The sequence below is a fragment of the Perissodus microlepis genome, chromosome 8, assembly GCF_051167445.1.
Source record: "Perissodus microlepis isolate ML-2025 ecotype Zambia chromosome 8, ASM5116744v1, whole genome shotgun sequence".
In the NCBI taxonomy this organism is placed as follows: domain Eukaryota; kingdom Metazoa; phylum Chordata; class Actinopteri; order Cichliformes; family Cichlidae; genus Perissodus; species Perissodus microlepis.
Genome location: NC_140468.1, coordinates 7,349,189 through 7,363,025, shown reverse-complemented (window position 1 = coordinate 7,363,025; position 13,837 = coordinate 7,349,189). Strand labels below are relative to the sequence as shown.

General features: G+C 41.3%; 1 protein-coding gene and 1 long non-coding RNA gene across 10 annotated transcripts in view; one reads left to right on the top strand and one right to left on the bottom strand.

The window, feature by feature from the left end:
- The window catches only part of tanc2b (tetratricopeptide repeat, ankyrin repeat and coiled-coil containing 2b), a 162,655-nt gene that overhangs the window by 73,870 nt on the left and 74,948 nt on the right, over positions 1–13,837 (bottom strand). For all 7 annotated transcript variants that reach the window (XM_084937264.1, XM_084937266.1, XM_084937267.1 and 4 more), the window contains 2 exons: positions 7,495–7,566; positions 1,822–2,001 (listed from right to left, as the gene is read on the bottom strand). In XM_084937264.1, the coding sequence (XP_084793390.1) occupies positions 1,822–2,001; positions 7,495–7,566 (252 nt within the window). The remainder of the gene's footprint in view (positions 1–1,821; positions 2,002–7,494; positions 7,567–13,837) is intronic.
- LOC146381299 (uncharacterized) overlaps positions 1–13,837 on the top strand; it is a 40,759-nt gene that overhangs the window by 7,921 nt on the left and 19,001 nt on the right. The window lies entirely within an intron of this gene.

The following is a 13,837-nucleotide window of genomic DNA, read 5'->3' as shown; positions in this document are numbered from 1 at the left end:
CAGGCCGTTTTGGTCCTGTAAGTGCTGTAAAGTCATACTGACATGTGATTTGAAGAACAACCACTGGACATACCATATATAAGCCCTTTTTAATGCAAAAACCTTTATCTGGATTAAAACAATTATATATTTTTTCAGTGACTTCACTATTTAAATAGACACCACCTTATGACAGACAATAAGAGATATGACACAAATCCATACAGATAAGCACAGGCTAATCCTAGTGAAAGTTACAACACATGTTCACTTAAGGTGACAAGTTTAGTGAAGTGAGTCAATTATGAAACATAATCCATATAAAAAATCTGTTTAAAAAGCATCACTAAGTTTGAAAATCCCCAAACACACAACAAGCAGCACCTGACTGGTGTAATACATCAAGCCAAATGATGACATGTGTGAGAACACTGCAAAGAGACCTCTCCCTACGTCAGCCACAAAATAAGAATAGTACAAATGAGACAGCGCCGTGCATCATTAATCAAGCTATTCTTGGCTGTCATGAAAACAACACACACACAAACACTCTCTCTCTCTCTCTCTCTCTCTCACACACACATTCATATTTACAGATTCGTATGATGTCCTAAAAACTAGCTGCGACTCACGCAGATGAAAGAAGCCTTTTAGAAGCAGGCTGAATCAGCCACAAAACATCAAATCCAAGAAAAGCACACAAAATGCTCCTCAAACAGCAGAACAGTGAGGGAGGAGGTGGGGAGAAGAGTGTGATTTGGCCGGATTGTTCTGAAATTTAATTCTCGAGAAAAAAGAAAGAAAGAAAAAGAAACCTCTGCTCCATCCGTCCACACACAGTCCTCTACAGCAGTGTGGCACACCCAGTTAAAATGGGAGAAAATGATGTGGTTATGTGATGTGCGTTTCCCCTTTAAACCCACAGTTTGGATGACCCTGGAGAGATCATAAATCATTCTGTATGATGTAAAAATCACAGCTCCCCCCGGCATACCAGAAACGGTTAATGATCTGAAGTATCTGGGAGATTGGTGCACCCTAGTGGTGACTACTGAGTCGAGCTTTAAACTCATCCACACCCACTCTGCTTCTGTGTGGAGGCTGCACAGATACTGGGTGAAGCTGTGCTGTCAATATTTCAATTCTCATTTTGAAAGCACAAGTAGAGCAGTAACCTTTGATGCCCAGACCGTCTTGTGTACCAAAACAACTGCTTCTCCCCATTGCAATAGTAGAGGGAACACAACACAGACTCATAAAGCAGTTGATGAGGAGACAGAGGGGAGGCAATTTTCCACATTTTCTGAATGTCAGTGATGACTGTGGAAGGAAACGATTAGTGGTAGGAGGTAAAAAGCAATAAAGGACGCCTGAGCCAACCGCAGCTCGCAGTCCATCATCTGTTCTTGACACTGTCAATTAGGTAGGACTTTGGCGATTACAACAATTGGAAATTACAGTGTTTGCCAGAAACCCGAGCTCAGCTCCACTTGCTTTCTACTTAGAATTAGGGGGGCAAGTAATACAGTAAATGATTACTGCTTATCAGCAAGCATTGGGGTGAAACATTGCTTAGTCTTGTAAAATCAGTTTTAACTCAGTATGCATGATTTTGTGATTAAGCTGCCTACAGTGGTACAGTGAAGGGCTAAGGGAGGCTGTGTTAGTACACCGAGTCTATGGGGGAGGACAGCCACAGGCAAATTTAAACCAGATTTAGCCCACGTCTCTATTGGCTGTGGTTTTCTTCCTGAACTCTGGTTTAAAAAAAAAAAAAAAAAATGACAACAACTTCAAATCCTGCACTCTGAGTGACTCCTCTATCACCTGCAGCATCCTTACCTGTGAGCTTCTTCATTGGCTGCAGCCTGACACTGATGGTCTGATGGGTGAGCAGCGGGGAGGAGGGCAGAGAGCGTGACACGCCCTCCATTATGCGAATATGCTGCATGCCCTCAGTCATTGAAAGTGGGGGCACGGCGTAGTCTCCTTCAAAGGCACAGTCGCTGTCTATGCTGCCACCTGCAGGATGGGAGGGAGAAACAGCATAGTATGAGATATTTTTCTGGACTTTAAATAAAGCACTGTGTTATAATATTCATGGTATAACTGCAGACTCAATAGCAAAGGAAGAGAAGATGAGAGAGCAAATTATCCTACGGTTACTGCGTGATCTTATCAAATGGCTCCACTCTGGATTTGTACATGCATTATTAATTGGACACATTTCATACACAACAGCTACATTTTGCTAATAGTCTAGGTCTCAAGCCATTTCCGATATGGCAGCCTCGCTTCTGTCAGTCTGCCCCAGGGCAGCTGTGGCTACAACTGTAGCTTGCCTTCACCAGTGTGTGAATGTGAGAGTGAATGAATAGTGGAATTGTAAAGCGCTTTGAGGGTCTCGAAAAGCGCTATATAAATGCAATCCATTATTATTATTATTATTATTAAAACAAAGAATTCAAAGGCGTCCTCTTATTAAATATAATTTTAAATGCCCTTATTCTCATCGCATGCTCAGGTTTAGCCAAAAAAATCCAAAAAACATGTTTCAGCTTACAAAGTTTAATCAGGATGTTAAACAGAGTTTGTGAAAAATTTGGATCTATTCTACTTGTCTTCCAGTAACTGACCGCATCCCTCTTTCCACGTAAAGAGGTGCCAAAACAACGGAGTTTTAACCAAAGGAATTTATGAATTTATAAATCACCTGACACTAAATATCTTGGTGTAAATGGCTGATTCAGATTTGACCGCAGTTTTATAAACTCAGTTTGTATTTTGATATTCATTCATATTATCTGTGATTTGTGCTATTGTGTGCAGTTTATGCACATTTGATTTAAATTTGATAAAAATTGTTAGCTTTGTGTTAAAACCCTTCTGGGCTCTTTATATTCCACTCTCATCCAAGGTGGATATTTGCCATTATTGGTACTCCACAAGTGGAAGTCTGCTATTAGGACCACCACTAGGAAAGGTCCAGCGGTTCATGAAATATATTTATACTCCCTTACAAAGTCTTATATGCCAGAACACGTTGGATTTTCTTTAGGATAAAGATGACCACACCATTAGAAGGAAAAACATGTGATTATAGTTCAAGAGAGTGCTTTTCAGTTGGAGTTTAAATGTATCCCTTCCAAAAGCACCTCAAATAAAACCAATCTGAATGCAGGAAGCACTATTCAGCTAACATTTTACCCAGTTTCCTTGTGCATGTGGCACATTACTGCACCTTAAAACATTTAAACAAATGCTGCAAATATGTACCATTTCATTAGGGACACAAGAATCTTTGTGGAAAAAGTAGATATAGTTACGCTGATGTCCAACAATTAACCTTAGTGGTACATTCATGTCAACTCTACCTGTTAGGACTGAAATGCCCCTATTTCTTAGGGTGTAGGCTGACAGGTATAACTGAATATAATGGATTGCAAGGATCAGAATATATCCACTATTAAAGTGCTTAGTTAGACTTCTTTGTTCTGTTTCTTTTCCTGTTTGTTCACCTGCTGTAGAAACCGTATCACCCTCTGACAGAGGATAGGACCTCAGCCTGGTCGCTCGATCCTGCAATCAGTGCACTACTGATATTGAGCGCAACATCACTGGCGTGACCCAGCAGAGAGCAGCCCTGCAGGCAACACGTGCAGTTTACATCACTGCCTCTAAAGGCAGCCCGCCTGACCTCTGTCAGCCCCGCAGTAACACAATACCCAACAATTTTTATATAATCAAGGATTTTCTAACCATTTGAAATGTTTAAACAAGACAAGAGCACAGTCATGACCACAAGAGAGCATTTTATTTACGAAAAAAGCCTCTCACAATGAGCGGTAATTACAGAGCCAGTATAAACAACCACTTACCATCACTCATACCCCCCCTTTTCCTCTTTTGCTCTAAAACCCACAAATTATGACAACTTTGGTTTTGTTTTATTTTTTTATTTCACACGCGCTCATCAGCCAGCTGTCTGTAAACATCCATTTTGTGAATCAGTTCTAGCTCAGACTGCCCATTTCCCAGCAGACTGAGCTGTAAAACCAACTGGTCAAGGAACAGGCTCGCGCCAGATAGCAGCCGCAACGGTGAGACAAAAAGCCATTATCAGATACCGGTCCCTGAGGAAGCTTGTATGATGGCTAGGAAGGGGGCAAATTGCCTGCTGTAATATAAATACATCAGTATTGAAACAATTGCACTCATAGAAGAAATGCCAAACACAATCCGACACACACATCAATCCCTCTGTGGCTCTGGAGTCAGTCCATCCATTCACTGGGGAATGTCACTGTGAGAGTGAAAAACAACAGCCAGAGCAGCGGTTGCATTCCCCGGCATGGATATTCTCCACATGTATGCAGACACTGGTGTGAATATAAAATAGCTAACTTGGTATTCTGATAGCAGTTGCCAGCAGTCAGGATCAGGCTTGGTTTTAATGCTTTGAAATATTGAACAAAAATAAACAATTACCGGTAAGCTACTCAATTACCTGCTAAATAAATTAACAATTTTGTGGCGGTTCATGTTAAAATAATCAGGACAAATACAAAAGAATGTGCTTTATTTACTTATTTGACTTTTTAGGTATAAACTAGCTGCATTTACATCCAAGACACCTTCATTTTAGTCATTTTAGACTTTTTCAAAGAACTAAAAGGTTCCTTTCATACTGTAGGTTGTGTGAGTGTCCATTACACTGTGAAGAGCTGTGAAAATTATGCCAATTAGGCCGCTGGCATGTGAAAAAGTGACAAGTTATTTTTGCAGCAACTATACTGTCAGCCTATCCTTATTCCTGTAGAATCATATAATGCAGTTGTGTCAAAGCCACTGGCAAGTCTAAGTTACTCACAAGGTGTTCTTTGGTGAAGCACAAAGTTATGGAACAGGGACATGCAGATATCATGCCAACCACAATACTGCAAACCATCTCTTCGTAAACACAAACTTAGCAAGATGAATACAGTGAATACAAAACACGAAAGTCCAAACGGGATGCAAACCATGGTCTCCTGCCTTATAAACCCGTCATACTGGGGGGCGACCGTGGCTCAGGGGAATGGGAAGCTCATCTGTAACCGAAAGGTTGCCGGTTCAATCCCCCTGCTCTCTCTGTCCTGGTCGTTGTGTCCTTGGGCAAGACACTTTACCCTACCGCCTACTGGTGTTGGCCAGAGGGGCCGATGGCGCAGCCTCGCCTCTGTCAGTCTGCCCCAGGGCAGCTGTGGCTACAACTGTAGCTTGCCTTCACCAGTGAATGAATAGTGGAATTGTAAAGCGCTTTGGGTGCCTAGAAAAGCACTATATAAATGCAATCCATTATTATTATTATTATTATACTGCTGGTTCCTCTCCCTCATTTGAAAACAGACAGTGTAGGTCTCTGAAAACAGACAAGGTGTCAACGCACCAGCGCTAATAGACGTGTGTAATGGTATCTGACAAAAAGACATAATGCGATGCCCTGGGAGGAGAACTCATCAGTTCATCTGACATATGATTTCTTCTGTGACTTCACTGGTGATAAAAAAAGAAAAGAAAAAGAAACTAAAGTGCAGTACATGCATAGTACTGCACACTCCACACCCAAACGTCTGAAGCTTTCAGTCAGTACTACTGAAAACACTCACCAATCTAGTTCATAAGCCAAGAGCATAGAACAGGGGTAGGGACTTCCAGGCCTTGAGAGCCGGTGTCCTGCAGGTTTTAGATGTGTCCTTGACCCAACACAGCTGATTTAAATGGCTAAATTACCTCCTCAACATGCCTTGAAGTTCTCCAGAGACCTGGTAATGAACTAATCATTCGATTCAGGCGTGTTGACCCAGGGTGAGATCTAAAACCTGCAGGACACCAACTCTCGAGGCCTGGAGTTCCCTACCCCATAGAAGATGACACAAAACCTGATTCCTGCACACTTTCTAATCTGCAACAATGTATTTATTAGAAATATAGTATAACTTATCAGAGGTTAATGACACAGAAGGGCTATCTTATATGAGAAGTTAGTGCACTCTTTACAGCACGTCATATTATTTAAAAAAAAAAAAAATTAATTAAATAAATAAAGACAGAAATAGACAATTATTAACGTCCATCTATTTTCTCAGCTGCTATCCCAGCCAATGCCAGGTGAGAGGTTGGTAACCAATCCACTGTAGGGCTAACAGAGACACCATTAATCACATTTGAACCTACAGTCTATTTAGAATCATCAATTAACTTAACATGCATGCCTCTGGACTCTGGAAGGAAACCAGAGTACATAAAGACCAGCAGGCCTTGCAAACCCCAGAGTCTTCTTACTGTGCTGACAGTACTCACTGCACCACTTTAATGTATCCTTCCTAAAAATTACACCTAATGTATAGATAATTATTGAAAACTGTTCCAGTTAACCTTTAGTCTCAAAACGTTCCCCAGAGGTTACATGTCTGGGTGATCCTGCAGGTATACATTTGAAATAGCACAAGACCTACACTAATGAAAATAAAGTTTTACTAAATTCAACAGTGTCTCAAATAAATTTATTTTTCATGGTGTATAGTGTGCAGGAGCTTATTTGCAATGCAGTAAGTATGACCCTCCCGCTATGAAGGGGCTCTGTGGGGCGTAAAATAATATCCCTGTAATACGGACCCCGTTCCAAGAAGTTGAAATGCACTTTTCATCCAAATACTCGTAGTTTTAGACAACATTCTTGTGGTGGAAAAGGCCCTAATCTCATCAATTAGTCCATTTAATTCTGGAAAGCCTCATTGAAAATTATGATAATCCTGAGAAAGATATTAAATGGTCTCATTCAGGTCAAAAATGAGAAGGGCAGAGAGGGAGCACCAGCCGCACTTCAGCGGTGAAATCCACAGAACAAAAGCAGTGAAGGGGAAATTACCGTGTTTCATTTTAGACTGCAATAAGAGTCGTGTACAAGGACCACTCCATGCCTCGAAATAAACAGAACCACCTACTCATCAAGGTGTTCAGTTCAAAATATGTATGAGGTGGAAAAAAACAAACTGCCCCAAACAGTTCCTGCCAAGCACAGACATTCTCGCTGTTGATACCATCTAATGTCATATATACAAGCCTATTTCCCCTTGAAGTTACTCAGATTTACAGGCAAAATTACAAGAATATAAAATTCATACACTTGACCTCCCTGTAAATATAACTTCATTTCCAGTAGTCATAAACTTGCTGTTATAAAATGGAATAAATGCGGTCCAGCAAACAAGGCTTCATGAAAACATTAAGGGAGCAGAAATGGCGTCTGGAAAGAGCCAATAGGGAGGAAATATGGGGGACGAGAAAAGAGCTCACGTTTGTTTTCAGCAACTCAGCTTCTCATTCGCACATATTATACACACCGCGAGCACATAAAAGCAAGAGGTGAGAAGAGCAGGTGCTGTGAAAGGCATAACGTTTCCTGTCAAGACTGCAAACTTTTCTCTATCTCGAGTTTAAAGAAAACTTCTCTTTGGAGATTCGGTTGCTTACCTTGGCCGATGTGGCTCAGGTGAGGGTCTAGACTGGGCGAGCGGGGGTCTGCCAAGTCCTCGCTCCCACCATCTGCAGAAGAGGAGCACACAGAGAAAGACAGGGAGTGAGCTCGGTGGTGGTGGTGGTGGTGGCAGCGTGGCGAGGAGGTGCGAGTAAGCAGCAAGGCCACTTCTTCCTCCCCGATCAGCCAGATGTGAGATCTGAGGACACCCAGGAGGCTGCTCACACACAGACCCTCGACACCCTTCCTCCTGGGGCCCAAGCGTCCCCTTATTGTCGCGAGGGAAGAACGCGCTGCTGAGGTCCATTTTTTCCGCCTCCACATGTTTAGACTAAACAGTCAGTGAGCCTCTATCTCTAGGCAGGCCCAAGGCTGATAACATAATAGTTTACATTACAACCATTCCTGCATGAAGACCTGCGATGGAGCCACAATCAAAGAGCTCGCTGTGACATACATATGCTTAAATGAGGGATGACTTTGACTTGCAGTCAAACAGTGGGCGTCTCCCAAGATAGATCCACATACGGCTAATGATATGAAGATCAATTACGCCCAGGGGATCAGGCAGGCAGAATTAGCCACAGTGGATGGAGCTGAAAAGAGCAGGTTGGAGGGTGGGGGCAGCATCAATGGGCAGCACAGTCAGTGTCACCAGGGGATTGTTTCATAATCCTGCTCAAGTGCAGATGGATCTACTGTAAAGCACGACAGGCCAGCAGAGGAGGTGTGGAACAAATGATTTATGCTCAGAAGAAACGGATCCCAATAGAATTAAGTGAGCTATTAATAAATCTAAACTGAGCTACTTGTATGAAAACTAGTCTGTGGATTATCTGGGTAGAAGGATCAAAGATTGTTGCATTAGGCAGAAAGGGAAGTAGGCCTCTTTTTTTTTAAATAACAAAAAGGATTAGATGTTTTGCCTCATCCCCACATTGCCTTTCAATCAGTGCTCTCATCTATTGGTCCAGAAAACCCAAACAAACACTCGAGTATTATCTCTCCCATCGCAGTTTCACACATTCAGCCACGCAGCAGGCCAGATCGGCTTGCTGGTGGAAAGATCAAGCTTGTCGATGGATAGATAGAATAAGCCGTGGGGTATGAATGTGTGAGAACTGGGCCGATTGTGGAAGGGGGCTCTCTGCAGAGGATTCTTCTGTGTGTTGTCTGGATTTGTCAATTAAAAAAAGCTTTACCAGCACACTGAAAACACACAATTTCTACGTAACGGTTTTTGTATATTTGGCATTTACAGACAGCAGCGCAATCTATATTTCTAACACCTCCATTACACGCATGTTCGACAGCAAGAAAGCCACCAAAAATAGTTTCTCACCTTGTGTACCTGATGAGCCATTTCGCCCAGTAAAATCAATGGTGTGAAAAATCAATACGGGCCTTGAAGACGACGGGCAGTAGCTACGAGAACTGCTTGCACAGTGATACGTGAAAACATGCACATGCAAGCACAAGTAAAGTGTATGAGGTTGTGTGGAGACAGCTGCGTGATATAGTGTAAGAGACTGTGCATACTTAAATATTTCGGGTGATTTTTTCACTTATCTTTCGATACCTGTACAGCAGTTGTAAATATCATAGCTGAGGCATTAACAAACATCAAACCCCTATCACATGACCACAGAAACTTTTTCATTGCATTTCAAGTAAGGGGGTACTTTGTTATGGGCTGCCCTGAAGACTCAACCTATAATAAGAGAAGCAGCAATGAGTTTCTCCCAGAATCCAGGCAACAGATTTGACTCTTACTCTCAATATAGTGTCTATTGTGCCAAAGACTCATAGATCAGTGCTTGCAGCCTCTTTCAAAACATGCAACCTTTGTCTGCCTTGTTACAGATGACATTTAGACAGGTGAGGGTGAAGCAAAGAAGCCACCAAGGAAAGAGGGAGAGAATACAAAAACAGCTCTGACAGCTATAACAATACAAATGGCCTTTTTTCAGTTTCAGTAAATGCATGAATGTTGGGTTGTTTTTTTATACTTTTGCTTGATGCTTGAATATAACAATAATTTAAGCCTTTAAGTTAATTATGTCTTTATCTTTGTGTGTCTCTCCTTGTGCATTTTAATGGTATGCACTACAACTGATATCCTGCTATTGACATATTATGAAAACTCAGTATTCACATTGGCAGGTAGTCTGGAGCAGAAGCAACATTTATTTTAGGAAAAAATGGGCGAGAAATTGCAAATTACCAAGTTAGACTTTGTGTAAACATTGTCACTAGTATTTTCCCTGAACCTGTTAGCCCACAGCAAAGCAACGTCGAGAGTAAATGGAAAAGATGAAACACGATTACAAGAAAATGTAAAAGATCCCATCGGAGGGACCTCCCGGGAACTACAGAGATTCTACTTAAATACCAAAGTAGAATCTGCAGAGATTCTACTTAAATACCAAACTCTTCTGAAAGGGAGTCTCCAGCTATACTCTAATATAAATGGAAACTTCTATCCAGGTTGAAATTGAACAATAATTCTGTGTTAAATCCCAGCAGATGAACTGATTCTCTTCTGCTTATCTTATTGGCAACTTTTATACAGGGCATACCACTAAAGCTGCTTGACTCTTGATAAAATTCCTGCTGCCCCTGCAAGCCACTTTGCAAACCCACCTCCACTCTAGCTCCTCTACTTCATACAGTTTCTGACTTAATCTATGCCATGTCTGTTGTAACTGATGCCTACTTGGGTATGTGCAGCGGTCTTGCTGGTGCTTTCCCTGCTTTTAGGTTTTCCACATATGCACATGAAAGGGCGGGGAGTTCCCAGAACAGGGCTATACTTCGAAATATATATTACTGCTGAAGGAACAACAATCCTCTTTGGGCTAAAATGGTCTGACAGAAATTACAGTCACCCACTAAATAACAAATCTATGTTAAGCCTTTAAATCACTCCGTTACTGAGGTTTTTGGAGCCTCCTTCTCTCTACTACAGTTTTAGGACTGAGAAACATATCTTTGTGTCACCTCTATTCAAAAGAAACCTTTCTTCTAAGAAGTGCTCTCGTTACCTGTGATTTCAGTACAATGTCCATCCACACAGACCAATGGCTTATTAGGCAGGGAACATGAAAGGGGAGGACCCATGGCTGATGGAAATAGAGATATTTTCATTAAAACCTGCAAAGACAGACAGTGGACATCATTCGAGGTTCTCATAGAACATCTGCCAGCTGGTAGTGAGAATGAAACCGAGCCAATATGTGCTCTGCAGCATATCCTACTCAACTGTAAAATCAAATCACTGCTGTCACTGAACGGGGAAAAAAAGCCATTTCCGAAACAAAGATACAGTATGATGGTGCACTCTCCATGTTGGCAATTTCTTTGCCACTGTAATGCAACCGTTCTGTGTTGTGGTGTCAAAGGAGCAAGCCAATTTCAAATGTGGACAAAGAATCATTATGGAAGAAGTCAGTGTGACATCTGATAGTTATTCCATCGAGCAGCAGCTATCATTATCATTGAGCCTGACTTTCTTGGACCTGCCGGTGTTTTCAGTTCAGTGTAACCTTTCCTCCTGAATGAGGTATCTTTTACAGGTACTGTGAAAGAGTGATTACTATAAATACTGATGTTTAAAGAAGTTTATTTAGCAGAAGGTTTAAGTTCCCTCTTAGATTTGGTTATTTTTCTGTGACTAATCAATCAGGTTGAACATAAATGGAGCCAATAGACTCAACTCAAAAGTGCAATCAATCCCTGTCATTCACTTAAGGGACAGTGCAAAATAACAACAGCCAGCAAAGGAGAGAGAATAAAATTGTACCTGAGCTGTGTAAGTGAGAAACACCCCGAATACTTGGAGCCCAGAGAATCGCATCCTTCAGCTCAATGACTTCACTCACTGACAACACAGTGATTCATTGCTTTGCTCAGTTCCTCCATGCCTTTTCTTCTTACCTTTGCTTATTGCTTCAGTGGGACTCCAGTGTTGCTGTGTAGCCAGCTTGTTGTCAGTCCCAAAGTTTCTCAAGAGAAGGTAAAATAGTGCACTAATTAAACACCAGTTACTCTCTGTGCCAAATTATTTTCCCCATCACCATATATCAAAATGATAAGTTAGAAGAAAAGGAGACTGGAATGCTTCGCCCTATTTCATTAGTTTATTTTCCCCCTGAATGCACAAAAACGGCATTCGAAACACAGAACACACAATCGTAAACAGTTCTGCAAGTTCGGTTCAAGAATTTACACTTGCTTGAATTATCCTGGAATCCAATGAGAGGTTTCTTTCTTGAGACCTAAACAATAAATCATCCATCCCTTCATTTTCTAATCCCAATTCAGTGATAGATAGGGAATCTGTAGTCTATCCCAGCTGTTTTAAGGCATGAGGTACACCCTGGATGGGTCACCAGTCCATCACAGATCACAATCCTAGATCCAGCCACAATGTAGTTCATATGTCAATTTAGATCATTTGTCAGTAGCTTTCTTCAGAGAGGATGAATAACAAAAAGAAAAGAAAAAGAGAGGGTGTTGTACTAATCAGAGTGACTTCACCAGCATCCCAAACTGCCTGTGTGTTGTCCTTTCCACATGTAAAAAGAACTAAAATTGGGATTTTACCAGTTTGCTTGGCACCTCAACAATCTATGACTACTCTAGCTTTCACTGGACTAGTGGTTATAGTAAGATGGAATATTCATATTGTGGTCTCCGTTTCAAATGTGTTACTCCCGTACTTCATCAGAAAGACAGACTATATGCGAGCGAGGATAATAAAACATCCTGAAATCTATTTAACACATCATAAATTACACCATCTTGTCCTAATTTTCCAAAACAGAGACCAATTCATAGTGTTAGAAATAATAAACTTCACATTTCAGAAATGCAAATGCCAAGAAGTGAATCAGTGCTGCGTGCCTGTAGAGAGCAACAAATGCGACTGCCAAGCTACAACAGATGATGTCACCAGAGAGGACGCTGGGATATGATTGCTCAAAGGCCTCGTATTTAAACAAAACTCAAATGCACCACGGGGAATCATAAAGTTGCAGAGGTTTATGCATGCTGAAGGTCCTTAACTAAAGGTTCTGTTGACTGAATTATTAATGGTTAGCTCTATAAAATGAGTTGGTCGTACCAACTATGATACTAGAAGACATTCAAATTGGAGTGTTGCAAATGAGAAACCTGCAGGAAATCCAAGCACTCAAGAGGCTGGATAAAGTGAACATTTGCCATTTGCTGAATAAATGACTCAAGTGATTGTGAAAATTGCGGTCTATTACGTTTCTGCCAGTCAAATAAACATATAATTTATTAATCAGCGAATGGTTTTAGCACTAACTGCACAAGTAGGACTCATTTTTTTGGCAGACATTCAGCATGAAGCGTACTATCATTACCATCCAACTGAGCACTAGACCCAGTTTAACTACTACGGCTGTGTAATGGCCCTAAAAGAAAAAAATCACTGGCTATTTATTTAATTCTTTATAAAGTCACACGCTAATATCTAATGTATTTTGATGACGGCACACTTAAATAAGTTTATGCAATGCCACTGCATTCATTTCTGTCCAGAGTTGTATTCATTTTTCACTAAGGTCTTGTACTGATGATGTAAGAGATGGACCACTTTGGAAAGTATTCTCCACACATCCCACAGGTTCTCATTGGGGTTAAGGTCTGGACTGAACCACTCTTTCACAGTTTAATACAACTGACTCCTGACATTGCGGATGCACATTTGCTGCATTGTAATGTAAAGTCTCCGTGGATGAGTCTGTGCAATCCCTCATGCTCACCAAGCTCATGATGAAATTTACATCCCAAGCAGAACCTAGTGGCCTTGCTAACATGCAAAGTATAATCAAGGCCTTTCCCTGGTCCACTCTTGAACAAGGTAAATCTGGACTCAGCAGACCTTTACCTTTTTTCATTGCTGGAAAGTCTAATCTTTATGCTCCTTAGCAAAGTGAAGCCCCCCAACACACAGCTGTTCAGTCCCAGTTCCTTGAGCTCCCTTTGCATCGAGTGTGTGGAAGTGTTCTTTCTCCTATTATCGAACACAATCATGGTATCTACCTTTATTTTAGCATTTGATCACGAATCAGGATCATTCCAAAGTTTTGTTTCTGATCACGTTTCCTCTTCAAAGGTGATCCCAAGTGTTCATAATGTTTTGGACACTTTTTCATCCAATTTGTGAGCCCGTTTGCTTTTTAAATTTATTTGGCCTTGTGGCCATCACACAGCCACATCATCCTCCTGTTGCCCTTTTAAAATCAGTGATAAGTGGTGTGGTGTGTTTCTTCTGCATTAGCATGTTTTGGAAAAGCTTGCATTTGAAGC